Here is a 22,500-nt window from a genome sequence, read left to right on the forward strand (position 1 = left end):
CTGTGATGGGGAGGGTTAGGTTTAGGCTGCAGGGACGGAGGGTTAGGATACTTACTGGCAGGTATTGGTATCCTAACTTTGTCGGGATGCCGGTGTCAAGATTCTGAGTGCAGGCATCCTGTACCCAACCCATGCATACATAGCCGATGTTTCAGGGCTGCAGCGGACCTTTTCTTCAGGGTGTGTACAGGGGCATGAATCAGAAATTAAAATATAGTGCTATGGATTGTTTGAGGGAGGGGAGCCCCAAAACTTGTATCCTGCCTAGGGCCTCATGAGGTCTAAATCCGGCTCTGCTCATTTGCCGTTGTTATATGATCTAAAAATAACCTTTAAAGTGAAGGAATCATTTTAATAAGGGCCTGGACCAGAACCTTCACCTGTGGCCCAGGCTCTATAGTCTGCTGTAACTTATTGTATGCATTGATGGGAGTTCTATTTAAGAAGTGATGTTGCCCCTAGCAACCAATCAGATCTACTTGTCATTTATCTAGCACCTTCTAGAAGATAATACCTGGAATCTGATTGGTTGCTATGGGCAACATCACTTCTTAATAGAACTCCCATCTTAGTAAATTTACCCCTACGACTAAACAGGAGCAGCATATCCAATTCCCTCCCTCTTCTTCGGAGGACCCTGGATGTGAAGATGCATGTGGGAAGGTGTGGGGAATGCGGGGAGGACTATGGGCCTGATTCAGACCCGCTTGCTAGCAAGCGGCCGCTCGTTGCAGACGATGTTTTCTAATGTGCGCATGCATGTAGTTCGCAGTGCATGTTTGCAAACTAGTACGAGCGATCGGAATGTGCTCGCTCGCCCTGCAAAGACAGCCCAGTGGAGTGAGTGACAGGAGCGGCCGTTTGTGGGTGGTAACAGGCGCAGGGCAGTAGTAACGGGGGATCTGAGTTGCTAATGCAGGCGAGCCTGAGTGTTTTCACTCCATTTCTGGGGCATGCATAATTAACAGGCAGCGTCATAGTACACGTCACTTGGTAGATTTTATCACTGAGCTGCTCACAGTGCTTGCGGTAGGGTACAGTCAACTGCGGTCTGATCCGATGGTTCCTGATGTACCGATGGTTGTATATACTTCCTGGAGATGATGTACGCTGGTGGGCGGCTAAAGACAGGCTGGTGGGCATCTGTAAACACAAAGTGATAGCTCCCCCAGACATAGTGGACGTGCTTGTTCCTTGCCGTGCGAGCGGCTGCCTTGACGTCACTTAGCTGAATTTCCATATGCTGGGAGCGAGCGGCCGCATCTAGCGAGCAGATCTGAATCAAGCCCAATGTCATTTTTGGAGATTTGAATTGCATGTGGGTGAGTTGAAGTAATTTTGAGGCTGTTTTTTATTCTTGAAATGCAGGCCTTGAAGTATGTCAGGTTTTTACTACTGGCTTAAGTCAGGTACACACTATACAATTATCGGGCCAATCAGCTAATACAGTAAGTGGCTGATCAACTCGTTAATTGTATAGTGTGTATGAGCATTCGCCAATAAATGTCTTCAAACGCTCCTGCAACGGTCAGATTGGGATGTTGGCATCTGATGTGCTATCTTGCTCCCAACCTCCCAATCCCCTTAGAGATCTGAAGGAAATACTCACTGAGCTACAATTTGCTCAGTGTGTGTGGGTGCACATCGATCCGATAATTGCTTTGTCGAATCAGAGCGTTCATTGTATCGGCAGAATTTCTCTGTTATTGTGTACTTGGCATTAAATACACAAGGACTTTTCTTTAATATTTATGTGGTTCTGATACAGTTAAAATAAAAAATGCAATGTGCCAACAAAGCATTTTAGTCTAGTGCAGTAGACGTTCACATTCTTCTGATTTTCTTTCATATCTGAGGAAAATAGGCAAAGCTGGTAAAAAAAAAAGAACATGTGGGAAAAAAGCACTTGTCTCTCGGTCCTAAATGAAGATGATGAAGTATACAGTAATTGCTGACATTTTTCACTTTCCCACTAGGATATCCTGGAGGAGAGGACCAGGGTCTAAGTCCAAGGAATATAATGATGCAAAGTGCATCATCTTGGCCCCAACCTCCTCTGCAAATTGCTGCATATTGTGTAATCAAGCTCCACCCCCATTTAGTGGGCGGAATGCGTGAGGGTAGCATATACTCCTGAGACAACTCCCCAAGACTAAGCAAGTGTATAAAATACAAATAACATTAAAGGCAGATGCTTTAACACAGAGTCTGCATTGAATTAATTACTTACTGCATACTTGCCCACTCGCCCATATTTTCTGGGAGACTTTTGAATTTGAGGAAGAGTCTCCAGGCTCCCAGGAAAGCGGGCAACTCTCCCACATCCCAAAACTTCTCAGGTGAAGTGGGCTGTACAAGGGGCATTATAACACAATTTGCTATTAATCTGCTCGTGTTTGCCCAACCCCGAGTGATGTACAGCTGATAATCATAGCAAAATGTTGCAGGAGGTGGGACCGCAATGATGCAATTTGTGACATGAAGCCACCAAACTAGACCTCCCAAGGCTCATACCTAAAAACTTGCCAAGTATGAGTTACTGTTGCACCATTCTGAGGGACAGGTATAAAAATGCTGGCCAGGAATAGTTACCCAATATTTTATCTACCATGACCTGCCTGGAAACCCCCCTCCCCAGTACACACCATGACCACAATAGAAATAGTAATATAATAGAATGTTACTAGTGCTGCATGCTCTTCTCAGTATCACACATGAAATAATTAGCACCACCTGTGGATCTTTTAAAATGTGTCAGCCAGTAATAAATACACCTGTGCACCAACTAGGAGATGTGGAAAACATGCACTGTTAGGGGTGCACTGCTATAGACCATCAATAGGGTTAATTATTAATACTGTATAATAATACACTATCCAGTACATAAGGAGACCAATATGTACATATATATGTCCAGGGCAGTGCTAGGTTCTTCTGCTGCTCCCCCAGACTCCCGGACTTGCTCCAATGCTCAGGAATGATGCCTACATCTGAAAAAAGATATTTATCTCAGACAGGATGGCCCTACTGCCGCATCTAATGGCTTACTGTGATCGCTGGTCCTGTATATGCTGGAATTGTGCAACACAATATATTAAAGCTGGATAAGTGCTAATTATACCCTCTCCATGGACTGGCCACACTCACTCTAAAATCAGGCATTTGGAAACCCCCCTCTAGAAATCCTGCATTTGCCACTGATTATAAGAGGAAACCTCAGTGAATGAGAAAGGACTGGTTGTTGGAGCACAAAGTTAGGGTTTCTCACTGGAGCATGGTGTCATATCTGTCAATCTGTGTTACACAGACTTATGGAATATCTTTAGTAGTACAATGAAGTTGTATGTAAAGAAGTATCTTATGTTACAATTATCCTAACCGTTAAAGATTTGTAAGAATATATAATTTTCCAGACTCTTTTCTCACCAAATAACTGCTTCTTCCCTGAGCTCCTTTGATGGGCTCGCATAAATAAGAATGTAATTAATGTATACAAATACAATCATTTACCAATAGGAAAACACACAATTGTTTGAGGAACACTACATTGTAAAGCTATTTAATTTTTTATTTATGCAGAAACACATTTACAGATGAAGCATGTTTCATTGTAACAATATCTACAACTCATCAAGAGCCTAAGGTGCCACTTCAGTTAGCAGCAATGTGCCGCCAGATATCGCACGGTGGCCCTGATTCAGAGCCGGACGCTCTGACAGAGTACTCGCTCTGAATCAGGGCCGTCCTTCTGAATTTTCAGTGCGGCCTCCTAGCCGCTCGTATAGCTGTGGGTGACCACCCACTGCTATAGCGAGCGGCCAGGAAGATGTCGTGATGGTCAAGACCATCGTGACCATCGGGCTTGCGACGAGACCCTTGTGGTAGGGTCTGGTTGACGCAAGCCCTGGAGTGCTTTTGGCTCTATCAGAGCCGAAAGCACTCACACTGACATCACTTGTGATGTCAGTGGGGCCGGCCCCAGACGGTAGGCGTTCCCATGGGAACGCCTCCATCTGGCCAGCCACGCCCCCAGCATGCCCACCAAAGGGGGCGTGCTGTCACTCACCATCGAAAGCACGCCCCCTTTGTAGCGAGATCCATAGCGATGGCTTGCCCGTCGCTATCCGGGTCTCGTGCATGCGCACGACGGAGCCGCCTCCATCGTGCGCATGCGCACTGGGCCAACATCGACCCACTTGCGTGCGCTCAGCGCTCGCGAGCAGGTCTGAATTAGGCCCAGTGTTTGGCTGCATGCATATGTCTTTTATGGTGGGTTGAACACTGGCATTTCTATACTGCTAATTGAATTGGTACCCAGAGATGTAAGGAATGCTTAGTTGCACTCTGTTACACAATCATGCTTGATTTCTCCATCACTTGCAGTACCATTTGTGCCAGTTACTATGCTATTAAGATGAAGCATGCTAAAATGTTCATCCTCCTTGGTGGCAAAAGTCACTTTGCCTGTTATACAAAATCCTTGGTAACTAAACATTTGCTGGGAATATGGCATGTGCATTCGCATGTAAACATTTTTAATACCCCAGGATTGGGGGCATTATATTTAAAAAATAAAGGTTCTTCTTATGAAGTGCATAGATATAGCTTGGAAGATGACTATGCAAGTGTGGTGAGCACTGGATATGGCCACTGCAATCGGGACTGCGACCTCAGTGACTACGCAGACCCATCACAGAGTGATTGACAGGAAGTGCCATTTTTTGGTGGTGACGGGTTGGAGGTTCGGAGAATTCAGGCGTGCCAGTGTGTTTGAATGCCGTTGCAAAGGCATGAATAAAGTATCCACTGCGATGCCGTACACAGCTTGAGTACTAGCTTGCGATGAATGTTAGGATGTCGACATATTGTCTCTTGTGGCCCAGCGGTGACTTACGTGATCCCGCTGTCTACAACGGCATCTTTCGGGTCCCAGCGGTCATATGACTGTGACTTCTGGGTCAGAGCTGTGATCCTCCAGCATTATCATTATCATTGTTGACCTTTTGACTATATCCCTATGCCGGTAGTACCAATTGCCTTAATATAACTTGGCCCTAATTATATTTCTATTTCACCAGTGTGGGCACAGCTTGATGTTATTTTTATTGTGTATTTACTGGTCAATGCTGCATTCCTATCCAGCAGTGCTGGACATACCCCACCCCATATTTATACTAGCCAGACTGCTGCCTCAGCTAATGTTCACTTCTTTCTGGCATCTTACACAGTGTGAGTCAGTGACATCTACGATGGGCGCAGGGTGTGCAGTGCACAAGGGAACTCACACCATACTCCCTGTCCCCATGTTCCTTAATGCCCACCTCTGCATAGTCTTGCGGACAGGTAAGTGGCAGCACTGCACCAAACACTGGGAAAATTACCACTGAGCTGTTTTCTTGGAGACTTGCACATGTGCAGTAGCCTCCACTTCTCCACTTCTAAAAACCTGTACTTTAGTAAATATACCCCCTGGACTCTATAGTAGGCTAGCTTTTTGTATCTGCACACTTACCCAGTTAGCAGGGCAATCTAGGGGCATGACAGTGCGAATTGTGGTAAATTGATTTATCTTGGCTGCATCCCCTGATTATATTTTAGAACTTACCCCCCTTTTATAACATGTCTGTATCAGTGTTTCAACTGCATTTTGTTGATTAGTTTAGTTGTCATCCAAATGATCCCTATAGAAAGCAGGATCGAAGGTACAGCACACCACTAAATAGTGTAAAGGAGGAACAGAACAATCTAAATTGTAAAGTTATATTCTATTTTAATTTAAAACAAAGAGGTCTATTTACTAAGCAGTGTTAGGAAACAGAGTGAAAAGTGATAAGGTGCCAGCCAATCAGCTCCCAACTGTCATTTTTCAAAAACAGCCTGTGAGATGGCAGGTGGGAGCTGATTGGCTGGCACCTTATCACTTTCTTATCACTTTTCACTCTGTCTCCTAACACTGCTTAGTAACTAGACCCCAAAATATTAAAAAATCTCATTAGAATACTCCACCTCTAAATAGTATCTTAGGTCAGTGGCCCATTAAATGTTATTCAAAATTGAATATAAAATGAAATTTTGTATGTATAATGCTATATTATGGTTTCTTTTGTCATACTTTGATACAGGATGCTCAGGAGTTCCATCCTTCCATCCAGGAACCAATTACCAGTATTACTACACAGTAAATTTAATGGTTGCACATGTTTCTCAACCATCAATGCCAAGAACCAGGCTAGAGGTTCATGCCACTGTTGACCTTTACCTTCTGTGGAGAAACAAGAGCCAGCCAGATGAGCAGCTTGTATTTCTACAGGTAAGTGCCCTTCCTATGCATTAACCAAATGGCCATTACATATGAGTCACTTCATTTATAAAACAGAATACAATTGAAAAAATAGCAAATATTTGTCAAAATGTTGTTGTATAATTTTATTCTCATTTACAGGATTGTTTCCACTACCAGGAGATACATAATAGAAAAAATATATTTATTAATGGGATACACATGTAGCAGAAAACTAGCTAAAATGAATAAAAATTTACTTTTGTTTTTAGAATTAAAACTGCAAAATATAAAGCTTCAAGTGATTAAAAATAGTATTGTCAGAATCAGATTAATAGCTGTTAAAAATAGTATTTTGCTCATAATAAATCCCAGTGTAGATTAATCAAAATACCTATTTTAGGAAGTAACGTATCGCTTTCATGTAAATGAGGAACTTGAAACATTGTTTCTATTAATAAACACCTATTTATTTCACATAAATGTTAGAATCACTGTTGTGATATATAGTTGCACTATAAAGGTAACAAATATAGGGGCTGATTCAGCTTTGTACACAAGTGCAATGCTGAGCACATATACCCAATTATCGGGAATCTGCGCGTGCACAGGACCCATTCTGAGAGTGTGCAAAATGGGTCCTGCATAATTGCACGCAGCCCCTTCTGTGCCTCTGCCTGATTGACAGGTAGAGGCATTTAAGGGGCGGTGAAGGGGTGGCCGCCGATCCCAGAAACGTAGACATGTCCGCCCAATTTTCCGGGAGTGGCAAGGCAAGGGACTGCATCAACAGGTGCAGTTTCCTGGCCTTGCAAGCCGGCCAGCCTGGGTAAGTCTTACACCTCCTGCTGCATTTGCATATTTAAGCTGGGCATCCACTATACAATTTTCTGTCAGATCTGTCCAGTCTGGCTGGTTGGAATGAAAACCTGGTAATGTATGGGAGCAAATGACAGTCGTCCATTTGCTCACAAACACTGGAAAATAGCCAAAAATGGTTGTTCAGACAAATTGGTTAAAGCACACAAACTTAACCAATTTGAACAATTTTTTTTGTCATTTTTCCAGTGTTTAAAACCATATGATCGACTGTCATTTGCTCCCATACATTACCAGGTTTTCATTCCAACCAGCCAGATTGGACAAATATCTGACAGAAAATTGTATAGTGGATGCCCAGCTTTACAATGACGGAATTGCAAAGCTGCCTGTGAGCAGCTTTGCAATTCCGTTCCAACCTGAATCAGCCCCATAGATGTAACACGATTATAAAATATAACAATTTTTCTCAAATCTTTGTTAACTGCAATTATCTGCAGCTGGCTCAAACCTTTCAGTAACCTTTCCTGTAAAAGACAATGCCCTGTAGAATTATGTGCCTATGGGAAAGCAGTATTAAACATGACCCCATGTTACACATTATAATGCAAAATAAATGTGCACAATTGCTATGAATTTACAAAATTTAACAAACATAATATAATATATATATATTTTGCTTGGGTAAGATTATCCTATTTGCTTCTGATGCACAGGAAAACAGGTGCACTAGTACAAATATCTTCCAATTGTCCAGATATAGGTGGAACAGTCCCGGCTTGAGGGAACTTCTGACTTTCTTGCTTCCTTGCTGCCATGAATGTTGTCCTGCTTACCACAGTGGGTGTATGTACCAGGTGCATCCCCCCTCTGTGCTCACCCGAAAAGGGGCATGGCCTAATTTCCCTAAACAATGCTATTTTGGGGCATGTCCTTATAACACGCCTCCCATTTCACGTCATGCTGGGGGCAAGCCCAGAACTCCGTCAGCAGCCGGGCTGCCCCCAGCTGTCTCCCTGCACTGAATAAATGTTGCATGCAGGATCCATCTAGCGTCACTGGCACCGCTGCTCTCTGCTTAGCAAAGCAGAGCTGCGGCGGTGCGTGTCTCCAGCCTCCCGACTGCTCGCGGGAGACTTCGGCCCACAGGTGGAACTCCGGGACAGTGCCCGAAAAATGGGACTGTCCAGCTGAAAATCGGGACAGTTTGGATAACTGCGCCTCTAAGGGGTGGTGCTCCTGTTCGACCTCAGTGGTCAAATCTTCCTAGAGCCGGCCCTAAGCATCCTCAATGTGATGTGGATATGCACCTCTTTTTGAACATGTTGGGAGATATGACCTGTCACATCCAGTTTTTTTTAAGCAATGTTTCAAAATAATATAAAAATTATTGGCTACTTTCAGTTATGGCAACTTATTTTGCACCAAGTTTCATGCACACTGCAGTCTGTACAGCCTCTCGGAGCATCCTCAGGCTTTTTGGTGTCCAAAGGATGCTCCAGGTGGCACTGCTTCAGGATGCTCCAGGTGGCACTGCTTCAGGATGCTACAGGTGGCACTGCAGCAACAATCCTGGCTGTAGGGTGCTGTTATAGGCATCCTGCTAGCCATAAGTATAGGCCGTGGGGTAGCGATGATGCTGCACAGTGAGCCCTGTGTTCTTTGCTGTGTGTTCTTTGTTGCGGCACTGCTCACACACCCTTTACTATGGTCCTGGTTACCATTTCCTTGTTTAGATGACCAGAAAATAATTCTAAATTCAATGTACCTTTTTATAGTCATTCTTTACACAGTCAACTCTTTACACAGGCCTGGACTCTCTCAGAATTATGTTCTGCATTTTCAAAAAGTAGACGTAAATATTATTTATATATGAATAAAGATATAGAACACACTGATCTTTGTCTTTTTTAATTTTTAGATAAAAGATTTTAATATTCACAATAAAGCAAGTGAAACTCCTGGCACAATAGAGGATATAACCACCAAACATCTGATAGACACTGAGAAGAATAGCAGCCTGAAATTCCCCATTCTCTTTCACTGGAATGCTGGCAAGGTAAAGTGCCTATAGGACTAGATGTACACACAAGTTTAAAACCTCAAACCAAGACATTAATAATGCAATCTGGATATACCAGTACCTTTAGGGGCATATGTATCAAAGCTTGATGTGAGATAAAATTGTGAAATATATATCACCAACCAATCAGCTCCAAACTATCATTTCTTAAACACAGCCTGCAAAATGTAAGTTAGAAGCTGATTGGTTGGTGATATATAGCTCACAATTTTATCTGACATCAAGCTTTGATACATATGCCCCTTAGTTTGGAACTTAGATACAATAACTGTTTGTATGATTCACATAATGAAAGTGATAGAAAAGTTGCAGTCCTAAACAGTTCTATGGGCTACAGTGATAAATCTAAAAATCATGTCACCGACAGGTGATGGGACAGGCACAAAATACTGAGGTCTTCTTTCCTGTCCCGATCTCCAAGCCAAACTGAGCTACATTAAAGGCTGGGCAAAGTAAATGAATGGAACAGTAGTTATTTGTCCACATGGTAACACTACTCCTACGCTGCCTGTGTACATGTGACAGCACCAGGGTCCGAGCAAACTCTTGGCAGCTCTGCATTAGAATAATACCATACTCTCATGGTAGTTCTCCATGAGAATAATGCCTGTCATTTCACTAGAAACAATGACCTCACTGAAGTATTAAGTTAAAAGCATAGGAACTACATTGCAAAAGCAATTCTTTATAATCTCCATGACCAAACTGAGATACGGATGTGAAATAATATTTGCATGCAATTCTAAAGGTATGTAAAAGTATTTGCATGCCGAACAAGTTATACATTTACAACATTATGGGAGAAGTGTAGAGTTGACCACTAGATGGCAGCTAAACACTGCGCAGAAGAGGAGGCAGGATACATTTACAGTGTTTAGTTTTTTTTTGTTTTTTTTAAATAAAAAAAGCTCACCACATTTATACATTAGTAGTCACTACCATGCACCCATATATAGTTACAAACCTGCAACTTGAAACATTTTTCAGTGCCCAGTGTACGCACACACACACGCATTACATTATAAAATTGGACCTAATAGAACTGAGGTCATCACACACAATATATAATCTTTGATATATTAAGTAAAATATATTCTTGTATTGGTTGATTAATCTACTACCAAATAAACCATAAGTAGATTGCATATCCTGTCTTGATGGTTTTTATGTGACTCCATTGAAGACAGGATATACAGTACAATATACGTACTTACATACTGTCCCTTTGGGACTGATTCTGATTCGGACCAGAATCAAAAGTGGCCGCATATGTCTTCTTAATATAATAAGGTAATGCAAGAATCCCCCCTTTGTATAATAAAATTCATGTAGAAGCCCATTCCGCCCACTGTTATGGTGCATACACATGGTCAGATCTGTCATATGAATGATGACCGATTGAACGATTTTTACCATCGATTTGAAAGATTTTAGCAACTATTTGAACAATTGAACGATTTCATACAGTATTAAAATGAATGGAATCGTCCAAATCTGACTGCAAACACATCAGATGTCAGGTATCTAACAAGCAGGAATGCGCATCGTTCATCGTTGCAGGCTCACATGTCAGATTTTCTTTCAGATATGAACGATTTTTAAAATCATTATCGTTCAGATCTGACAGAAAATCTGACCGTGTGTATGCACCATACACTTATATTTGCAGATACAGCCATTATCATTGGTATCAGGACTTCCACCAGCCCCACGCTGGGTGCAAAAGACTTGGCTGAAACAGATGTCCCATCTCTGGCTGCGAATTACAATGGAAGTCAGCCAAAACACCACCATACTCCCTCAGTACAGGAGAGATCTGTGTGAGCATGGTCACTGGCCAGTTACTTCAGAGAAATGCCGATATAACAGGCATGTGATTTATCAATGGAAAACCAATTTCTTTCTGTGGCGCATGCTCGGTATGCTGAAGACCATGAGATTCATGAGCATTGTGACTTGCATTCGACTAATAATCAGACTCCTTTATGTCTGGGAGATTCTCTTGTGGGAGCCACGTAGAACTCCAATAAGAAGGCAAGCCTCTGGGATTTGCTCACTTCTCCAGTGAAGTTGCTGGATGCTTGATGATGTTATTCACTGTAAATCATGTCATCATGGCCCTGCCCTAAGCTGCTTAATGCTGTGAATTGTGGCACCATGCAGTGAATGTTTGGTCAACGATGCAAGTAACCCCACCACGTACCTCCTCCTGCGCCTGTCCTCTGGTATCTCCTTGAGTGTGTGTTTTCAAAATGATGATGACTAAGACATACAATGAGCGCTTTTCTATTCGTCTCTGAACAGACCTTGTTTCTTTTTCAGGTGTTGAGCTTGTACAGCACAGGTGAAAACGATAGCCGAGTTCTGGATTTAAAAAGGGGACTTGTCGGTTTGTTTCAGTTTCAACCTCTTAACGGGACTCATATAGAGGTAGATGGCCTACAATGGATTACAAAAACTTTTTTAACATTTTGTTTCTTGCAAACTAATAAGAGAGTTTAATAACTAAATGATGGCTCAAAGCCACCGATTGTTAGCTTTGTTCTCGCAGAATTTAAAACAGCAATACTATTATGTGTGTAGTGTATATACAGTATATATATATAGATATATATAAGCCAGGTGTGTAAATTCTTCTGGTTAAAAACAACGATAATCTACGGCATTAGTAAATAAAAATATACCCCGAAGTGCTACCTCAATGTGCTAGTATGAGGAAACCATCATTATTACTTGTAACTGAACCACCCTGAGTCATGTGCCTTAAGCCCCACTGTTGTGTGCTATTTACTCAAATGAGGTTACAAAAATGTGTTTGGTTTGCGTTATAGATACATATATTGAAACAAGAATAATATTTATAAATATGTAAGAAATCAGGCACTGTTAGAAGCACAACAATAAAAAAGTGATTATATGTAATATATAATAGTTTATTTAAAAATAATAATTAAAACAGCAACAGTTTATCAATAAGAAAAAAAATCTTGCAGAGAACAAATGTACCAGAAGTTCCTTGGAAAGAATAGCAACAATCAATTTAAACAGCTAGAATATATTTTGATAGATCATATATTATTTTATTTGCTAGAAACACACAATTTGGCAGTGCTAGTGCTATGAACTGTCATTCTGTTTGGTATACATACTGTACAGACGTGCACATACATCTGATTTCCTTGCACATTAAACAGCCTTTCCAATTACGCCATGCCGTGATGCGACTCTGTAGTGCTGAGCGTTTTTTCATGCAACTTTTTACCTTCAGATGTTTCTTATTCGCACAGTGATGCCAAAAGGACGCACAAGCAGATTATGCTGTTTAAAATTAAATTTTGTGTGTAACTGTGGGTGTAACTGCATGCAAAATGCTGCATTACAGTATCACAGCCGCTGACACTGTAATGTAGCATTTCACATGCAGATACACCCACAGTTACACACAGAATATAGGCATGCCGCATATCATTTAATCAGCACAAGCTGTTTGCATCCTATTCACATTGCGTTGCGCATTTAATAGTAAAAAGTCGTACAAAAAGATGCTCTGTGCTACCGACTCATGCCTCAGCAAGGCTGTTTAATGCGTAAGGAAGTAAGATGTATCCTATCTGCGTGTGTAATCGCGGTGCGATCGCTGCGCACGTGCAGTGCATGCGCAATGGCCAACAATCACTTGATCTGTGTACGTAGTTGCAATTGGGATCACTGCTGAATCAGGCCCTTAGCCAGGATTAATGGCGTTCTCAATGCTGAGATATACAGGCAGGTGCTTATTCTTCATGTAATACCATCAGAGAAGCGTCTGAATGGCTCCAAATTTATTCTGCATCAGGAAAACGACCCCTAACATACAGCCAATGTCAATAAGAACTATCTTCAATGTAAAGAAGAACAAGGAGTCCTGAAAGTGATTATATGGCCTCCACAGAGCCCTGATCTCATCATCATTGGGTCTGTCTGGGATTACATGAAGAGACAGAAGGATGTGAGCAAGCCTACATCCACAGAGATCTGTGGTTAGTTCTCCAAGTTCCAAGTGCCCAGTTCCTTCTTAGACAGTGAGGAAGTAACAAAGAGCAGTGGGTTAGGATGTTAGCTGGATGACTTTGATGTGAGTTTTGGGAGCCCTTTTGCAGTTTAGCAGTGAAGTTGAGAGTCTAATAGGGAGAGGGAGAGAATTCCAAAGGTAGGGAGCAGCATGGACAAAAGGCATGAATTTGTGGAGCAAAGGGTGCGAGAGTGTAAAGGAGATAAGGGGCGAAATGTAATTGGTTACAAGTTGCAGCCGCTGTGGGAACTACTGTGTGTCTTCCTGTATTTTTACTGTGGTAATCATTTTAAAGGCAGAACCAAGCTGAATAAAATGATTGCCGCTTTAAAAGTACAGGAAGACTTGCAGGAGTTCCTGCAGCAGTGGTCTATTTTTTAATTCATCTTTGCGGGATTTCCACCCTTAAAATGGGTAAACCTGCACATACTAAATGTCCCCTGAATGTATCTATGGAGATATCTGCTGCAATTCCCCATTTTCGATTATAAAAGCAGCCCCCATAGAAAACATGGGGTATATTTACTAAAGTGCGAGTTTATAGACGTGGAAGTGTTGCCCATAGCAACTAATCAGATTCTAGATATTATTTTCTAGAACGTGCTAGATAAATGGTAAGTAGAATTGGAATGGTTGCTATGGGCAACACCCCTGATTCTATAAACCTGCACTTTAGGAAATATACTCCCTGGCACTCTCCACTTGCACATGTGTGGTCAGCAGACTGTGCATGTGCAGTAGAGCATCCAGCTCCTGAAGATTAAGGGGTCTGTTTACTAAGCAGTGTAAGGAGACAGAGTGAAAAGTGATAAGGTGCCAGCCAATCAGTAACCAACTGTCATTTTTCAAACACAGCCTGTGAGATGACAGTTGGGAGCTGATTGGCTGGCACCTTATCACTTTCTTATAACTTTTCACTCTGTCTCCTAACACTGCTTAGTAAATAGACTCCTAAGTGATTGCATTAGCGCACAGTTTACTTCACACCACAGGGGCATGCTCCTATTGCTCCTTGCGTGTGTTCCGAGCTCGGTTCCGAGTCCGGCTCGGGTTTTCCCACTGGACTCAGATCCCAAAACGAGGCAAAACGTCATCCTCCTGCTGACGGATTCTCACAAATTTTGGAATCTATAAAGGTCCCTGTTCATCGGTGCCATTTCACTCCGGCTGTGGAGAGTGTAGTGAACGGACGTGCTCTGTCCATCCGGGGATGCTCTATTGACCGTCCAGGGGTTGTTGTGTCCATCCAGGGGCTTCTGTGTCCATACAGGTGTGCTCTGTTGTCCATCCCGGGGCTACTGTGTTCATCCAGAGGTGCACTGTTATGCGTTCAGGGGTGCTCTGTCCATCCAAGAGTGCCCAGTGTAATAAGAATTAAAGCTAATAACTGATGCTGCCAGTCAGACCGCAGTGTAAAATTCATACACGTATTGTGACACACTAAGTGGTAGCGCAGTGTAATATTCATATACGTATTGTGACACTGTAAGTGGAACCCCAGTGTAATATTCATACAAAAAATTGTGCCATTGTAAGTGTAAATGCCTCTCCTCCCGTCCTCCCTCATAAATTTGCTTCAGAAAAAAAATAAAAATAAAATTAAATAAGAATCAACCCTTCCTTTCCCTGCCTTCAACTACATACATACTCCAACTGCCTCAGAACTCTTGAATAATAAAAACATTTATTTCCTGATGTGCCATTTTGGAGTTGAACTGCCTCAGCTGCTGCAACCTTTGACATGTGGTTGCTGAATGCTGAAATGTCCAGAAATGTGTATGGCCACACGCAGCATCTCCTGCATGCACCAAGTTGATTTTGTGGGCAAAACATGGGTCATATTGTTCACCCATGCTCTCCCCTCCTCCCTCATAAATTTGTTTCAGAATCAAAAAATGTAATTAAATTTAATATGAATCAACCCTTCCTGTCCCTGCCTTTAACTGCATACCTACTCCATCTTCGTCATGCCTCTTGATTAATGAAAACATATGTTTCTTTATGTGCCATGTTGGAAGTTGAACTGCCACGTGTTTGTGCCGCCCACTGCTGCCGCTTAGCTTAGTCAGCCAGCTAGCTTGGTGCAAATTATGGGCCTAAACTGGATAAAAACAATATTGTGAGCTGTGAGGTGATCAAAATTGACTGGAAATGAGTGGAAATTAATATTATTGGGGTTAACAATACTGTAGGAACAACAAAAGCCCAAATTATGTGATTTTTATCAATTTTTGAAAATAAAATACAGATCCAAAACCAAAACACGCAAGGGCGGTTTTGGCAAAACCAAATCAAGATTCAAAACACGAAAGAGATACAGATCCAAAACCAAAACACGGGGGTTGGCGCACATCCCTAGTGTATTCTAATACATTTGGGTGATCTTTAATTTCTTAGAATTTTTTTTTTATAATTATCAGGTCCAGAACCCAATAATTAATAAATATGCACCTTGGGGGTAGATTTGCTGATGCTTATAAAAATGAAAAGTGAGGTGTTTCCCATAGCAACCAAGTACATTATAACTAGGGGTGAGCGGGTTCGGATTTCTGAAATCCGAACCCCCCCCAAGCCCCTCCGATCTGAGGCCGATCCGAGTCAGGCTCAACTTTTCCCGCCTGACTCGGATCTGAAATCGAGGCAAAACATCATCATCCCGCTTTCTGGGTCTCGCGGGTTTTGGATTCTATATAAGGTACCCGCGTCGGCGCCATTTTCTCACTCGCTGTGGACAGTGAAGAGGGAGGGTGGGAGTCGGGGCTGGCTGGGCTGTGTAGTGTAGTGTAGTGTAGTGTTGTACTGTGCTGCGCTGTGCTGCTGTTGTCCATAGGGGCTGTGTCCACTCCTCCAAAGTCCATAGGGGCTGGCTGTGTTGTGCTGTGCTGCTGTTGTCCATAGGGGCTGTGTCCACTACTTCAAAGTCCATAGGGGCTGGCTGGACTGTGTTGTGCAGTCAGTTGTCCATAGGGGCTGTGTCCACTCCAAAGTCCTGTGCAGTGTCCCAGTCCTAAAGGGGTGCTGTAGTGTTGTCCAGGGGGTGCTCTGAAGACCAAACATTCCACCTATTTGGTCTGGCAATATTTCTATCCAAATCCGGACAACAACTGTCTTGCCATATGTACCATATGTAAAGATGAAATAAGTAGGGGTAGGGACGTTAACCACCTAGGAACATGCTCCCTTATACATCACCTGCAGCACATTCATAAAAAGTTACTGTCAAGTTCAGAAACTTTGGCTAAGACCGTAAGCAGTCCAGGGACACCTAAATCCCTTTGGCCTGCAAACCACACCGTCAACTCCCTCCTCGTCAATTTCCTCCTTAGCCAGGATCGGAAGTAGTCCTGCAGGCCATGTCACTGGTATGACTGACTCTCCTGTCCAGGATTCCTCCGGAGGATCCTGCATTGCTACGCCTACTGCTGCCACTGCTGCTGTTGCTGCTGGGAGTGGTTCATCATCCCAGAGAGGAAGTAGGAACACCACTACTTTTACTAAACAATTGACCCTCCAACAGTCCTTAGCGAGGAGGATGAAGTACGACAGCAGTCATCCTGAAGCAAAACGTATAACTGAGGCCTTGACTGCTATGTTGGTGTTAGACGTGCATCCGGTATCCGCCATAAGTGCAGTGGGATTTAGACAATTGATGGAGGTAGTGTGTCCCCGGTTCCAAAACCTGTCTAGATTCCACTTCACTATACAGGCGATACCGAGACTGTACAGAAACGTCAGAAAAAGTGTCCTCAGTGTCCTGAAAAATGCGGTTGTACCCAAAGAGCTCTTTCTTCATTTTCTCCCGCAACTGGGGCTGCCAGGAAAAAACTTAGGTATCCTAAGCAACCCGCTGGCGGTGATGCAGGGCAGGCAGGACCAAGTTTGGACATCTGGTCAGACAGTCCGTACCTGTACTGGCAGGAAAAAAGAGGCAATTTGGAGGCCCCTGTACAAACTGGCTCTATTTTACCTGAGTTGCCCCCCCTCCAGTGTGTACTCCGAAAGAGTGTTTAGTGCAGCCGGGAACCTTGTCAGCGAAAGGCGTAGGAGGTTGCTTCCACAAAAATGTGGAGAAGATGATGTTCATAAAAATGAATTATCAACTCTTCCAGGGAGACCAGCCACCAGAACGTACGACTGTGGCTGAAAGAGGGACCTGTGGTGGTGGATTCCAGCGGGGAAGAGTTAATACTCTGTGAGGATGAGGATGTACACAACAGTGAAGAGGGTGAGGAATCGGTGGATGAGGAGGATGAGGACGACATCTTGCCTCCGTAGAGCGAGTTTGTGCAGGGACAGATTAATTGCCAGCTTGTTTTGTGGGGGCCCAAACGAACCAATCATTTCAGCCACAGTCGTGTGGCAGACGCTGGCGCTGAAATGATTGGTTTGTTAAAATGTGCATGTCCTGTTTATACAACATAAGGGTGGGTGGGAGGGCCCAAGGACAATTCCATCTTGCACCTCTTTTTTTTCTTTGCATTATGTACTGTTTGGGGCCTAGTTTTTCAAACTGCCATCCTGTCTGCCACTGCAGTGCCACTCCTAGATGGGCCACGTGTTTGTGCCGCCCACTCGTATGTCTTAGCATAGTCATCCAGCTACCTCGGTGCAACCTTTTGCACATAAAAACACTATTGTGAGGTTTGAGGTGTTCAGAATAGACTGGAAATGAGTGGAAATTAAGGTTATTGAGGTTAATAATACCATAGGTGCAGAAAAACCCACAAATTCTGTGATTTTAGCTGTTTTTATGCAAAACACAAAACCCAGAACCCAAAACACGGAAGGGTGGTTTTGGCAAAACCAATCCAGATCCAAAACCAAAACACAAAACACGAAAAGTGGCCAGTGCACACCCCTAATTATAACTATCATTTTCTATTGCATTCTAAAAAATGATAGACAGCAACTGATCAGCTGCTAATGGAAACACCTCCACTTGTCTGTTTTAGTAACTTTACTAAAGATTTTTTTTTTGTGTATAGATGTGTCCACTTACATCCTTGCCGACTGCACTGCAAACATGCGCACACCGTGCCATGTGATTACTCGTGGCTGCGCGCGCTACGGTATGTGATGGCATGCACTGTGATCGCACCATGCAATCCTATGGGGTCACGGGTGCGAACACAGTGCGTGTACCCGCTAGTGGGTTGCCGCCTCGCACTATGCGTGGCGTGAATTGCCGCGTACGCAGTAAAAATGTTCAATACTTGTGTCAGTAAAATTGACAGGACTCGTACTAGTCAGTAAACTTGGCCCTTGTAATGCTGGGAGGCATGTTTATGGGGCATGTCTTGTACATGGAAGTGTTCTCACATATATGCTGCTGACAGTCTAATGTTTCTAAGAATATGAACTAATGTGCCTTTGTACAACTGGTTATGGTATATGATGTATTACTGGAAGATAAACCTCAGAATACTGCTCAGTTGATCACTATGAGGACAGCTCTGTCATTACTGATTTAAAACACTGGATGCACCATGGTTACAAAATGTGCAGCATTAGTAATCAATACATCAGTAGTATTGTGGGGTCTCTTCATAGAGCCTTCACCTTCCAGTAAGATCAATACAGAATATTTTAACATGAGTGGCTATAAAACTGCCAGATGAGTAGTACTTGGCACTGATGCAGAAGCGGCAGTAAATGTGTACTCCTAACCAAGTTCAGTCTGGCTTCTGATATCATTCATTGAAAGCATTATAGTTGTTGTTTGTTAATACATATGTGGTGTGTACATGTGTTTCAGGAAGATGTTTCAGGGAGCTGTCACGTAACTTACAATGCATCCAATGATTTCATCAATAAGACAAAAGACTTGACCAGCTGTATGAACTCTCCGTTTGGTTATGAAGCGGATCACAAGGTAATTACTTGTTTATTGGTTCAGTTAAAGCAGATTCATATATAAATGACAAGTAAATCCATTTCATAAGAACACTTTGTATCACTACATGGACACATCAGTTTCCATTATAATCGTTTAATAGCAATAGTGCCTCCTCTTGATGAATACATTGTGGACAATAGAAAAAGCCTATAAAGTATAATTAAATACTTTGCTACTACAGACTCAGGGGGTGTTTGGTGACAGTTAGGAGCTGATTGGTTGGTAGTTTATCTCTCTACACTTTATCACTCTCCAAGACTCAGTACATCTCCCCCTCTGGGACTGATGTAGATTTGTGAGGTCCAAACTAGGCTTTGTTGTACTGTGCCTGCACAAAAAGCATCTTGCCTTACACCTTCTTCCGCGGAGGCGGAATTGACGATGAAGGAAACTTGCAAGTGTTGTTGAGTAGAGTAGCGATCTGTTCCCTCACCGGGTCCTATGCAGATCTCAAGAAAGACCCACATGCGCCTCTCCAGAAGCACATAACTTATAAATATGCACTGATGATAATTGGCAGCTGCTTTTGATTGGCTGATTATGTCTTATTTGTTAGATATTTGCAAACTCTAATTTTTTTTTTATTTAAAAGGGTAAGACAACGGATGTTTGTGTTTACTTGAAACTAATTAGTACTTTAATGTTATATTTGCACCTTTATTTAAAAATGTTTTACATGGTAAATTAAACTTATTTATTAATAACACTATCCAGATATAGTTATATGGTCTTATCTATGTGATACTTCATTAAAATACTGTATTGCGTGCTGAAACTTTAGCAGTCACTGCTACCACTGACAAACCACATCTCCTGATCTAAAATCGACACATACATTACTGTTCTCCCCTGGTGTAAAAATGGTGCATGTGCTATCCTTACAGTTCTTAAAGTGCTGGATGCATGTTGAGATTTGGTCGGGTTGGGTATGGGATCCCGGTGGTCAGGATGCCGGCAGTCAGAATACTGACAACGGCATCCCGACAGTCAGAATCCTGACCCAATTAGGTAAGTGTCCTAGCGCTAACCCTATCCCTAACCCACCTTTCCCACAGCCTAACCCTAACCCTGCAGCCTAACCCTAACCATCCCCCAAGTGCCCTAACCTCTAACCCTAAACTTAACCGTAATACTTACCGTCGGGATTCTGGCTCCAGGATTCCGACTGCTGTCAGGATTCCGGTGCTGGTATTCTGAGCGCCGGCATCCCAACCTGTAACTACATCCCGATTTGGCTATATCCTCCAGTTATGTAATATGCACCTTTTTTTCAGGCATATTTTACACCATTGATGCAAAATGCTTCCAATACTACATGAGCCACTCCGAGAATAAACTATAAATGTATATATACATGCAAAGTCTCAGATTATTATTATTATTATTATTACTAAATAGCCACCATTTTATGCAGTGATGTACAGATAAGTTTTGTTATTCAAATAAATCCCTGTCCCTTTGGAGCTTACAGTTTAAATTCCCTAACACACTACAGTACACACTCATACTTATAAGGCTCAATTTTGTCAAAATCCAACTAACCTACCAGAATATTTTTGGAGGAAACTGAAGCCCTTTGAAGAAATGGGGAGAACATATAAACTTAAAACAGATAGGGCCTGGTTGGGAATTGAACGCGTGCTGTGAAGAAGCAATGCTAACCACTATGACACTGTGGTGTCCTAAAATATTTTTTATGAACTTATTAGTATATTTTAATTGTCAATAATCAATTCGTTCGTCATCATCGTTCATCGGGCTGACATGCAGGCCAACCTGACGATCTCGTCAGGTTGCTGCATGTTGGGGAATGGGGGAGAGAGCCCGGCGCTGAACGATATCGTTAATGATATCGTTCAGCGGCTGTGCTCAATGTCATGAACAATATCATGAACGACATTGAGCACAGCCTGCCGGGGACAACACTACACGATATCGCTCAGGGAGCATATTGTGTAGTGTGTACCCACCATTAGTGTCCTGTACATTGCACTCAGTCCAGCAAAATTTGGAGACAATTTTATGTTAACCATGAAAACCTTGAACTTCGTTTTATTAAATTTTTTTCAAGAAACCTTACTCTGGGGACACGCTGGACTGTTTTCCTGCCAAAGGACTTTGCTGAAAAAGCTCATGTTGTTCACACACATATTAAATGGGCTCATGGGTGAAATAAGCACACTGAAGGTTCTGAAATACTGATTTTTACACCATTGCTTTACACTTGCAATGCTGCAATTACAGGTCAACTCAGATTCAGCAAATTCTATCAAAGTAATTTAATTTGTGTTTTTCCACCAGTAAAAATAACTTTGAATGCTACAAGTTAGAAATTACTAGTCACGTTACTAGTCACGTTACTAGTCACCACTTTGCTTTGACTGTTACTGGCCTTAAGAACAATGCAAACACTACAGATAAAAGTTTACAGTTAATATATATTAATGTGTTTTTTTTTATTGACATTATCAATGTCAATGTTCGTTAGGTCAACGTGAATGTTGACATGGTTGTAATGTTGACATTGACCCATGATATAATAACAACAATATGTTTTATTTGTAATTCTATGGCTAACCCTAATATTAACCATTATCTTGACTGTAATCCTAAACCTAACATTAACCCTAACGCTAAACTTAAGGCTAATGTTGACATTATGACAATGTCGACATTTCCTATGTCGACCTTCTGTCAATAACAACATTTTGCAGATGTCAACATTAATGATGACAGTTTAACCATGTCAACACAGAAAAAAAAGAGATTTGCCCCCCAGCACACTGCCGCAAAAAACAATACTTAAATCCTACATGATAATAGCGATTCAGAGGTATTAGTTACATACATTTGCAAATATATGAATAAGCGCCAGGCCAATCGTCAAGGCTCCTCTATACTGGCGTCCCTAGCATTAAGGGGTTCACGTCTGAGAAGCAAGGCACCCCAAAATATTCCAACCAGTGGCCATCCCCAGGGCATCACACGAAAAAGGGAAAAAGGTGATAGTGAAGTATAAAGAAAAGATGTGTAAGTATAAATCAATAAGTGTTAATGAAATGAGAAAGAATTAAAATGACAAATAATATACAAACAAATAGAAAAGTGATAAAAGTATTCTATGTGAATTAAGTGGTGATGCCATGAGAAAGGCCCAGTCAGAACCCCCCGGGGGCCCCACTCCCAAACGCTCACCCCAAAATAATTATTGCTACATAATAGTAGCACCCACTCTGGGTCATATAATTACAATTGATGTACTGCATGATAACAGTACATATAAAAGCTGAGAGCTAACTTACCTTGGAGGTACCCCAAAAAACCTCCACATGGCACTATAAGGATCAGCACATCCTCCTAATGCTGACTGC

At 42.3% G+C, this 22,500-nt stretch overlaps 1 protein-coding gene across 1 annotated transcript in view; it reads left to right on the plus strand.

Moving 5' to 3' along the window:
- Positions 1–22,500, plus strand: part of LOC148524180 (microsomal triglyceride transfer protein-like) — a 172,626-nt gene that overhangs the window by 9,915 nt on the left and 140,211 nt on the right. Inside the window, exons 2-5 of the mRNA XM_088472233.1 lie at positions 6,123–6,310; positions 9,021–9,158; positions 11,505–11,612; positions 18,989–19,105. Coding sequence (XP_088328359.1) covers positions 6,123–6,310; positions 9,021–9,158; positions 11,505–11,612; positions 18,989–19,105 — 551 coding nt within the window. The remainder of the gene's footprint in view (positions 1–6,122; positions 6,311–9,020; positions 9,159–11,504; positions 11,613–18,988; positions 19,106–22,500) is intronic.

The sequence above is a fragment of the Taudactylus pleione genome, unplaced genomic scaffold, assembly GCF_031769625.1.
Source record: "Taudactylus pleione unplaced genomic scaffold, aTauple2 ptg000121l, whole genome shotgun sequence".
Taxonomy (NCBI): domain Eukaryota; kingdom Metazoa; phylum Chordata; class Amphibia; order Anura; family Myobatrachidae; genus Taudactylus; species Taudactylus pleione.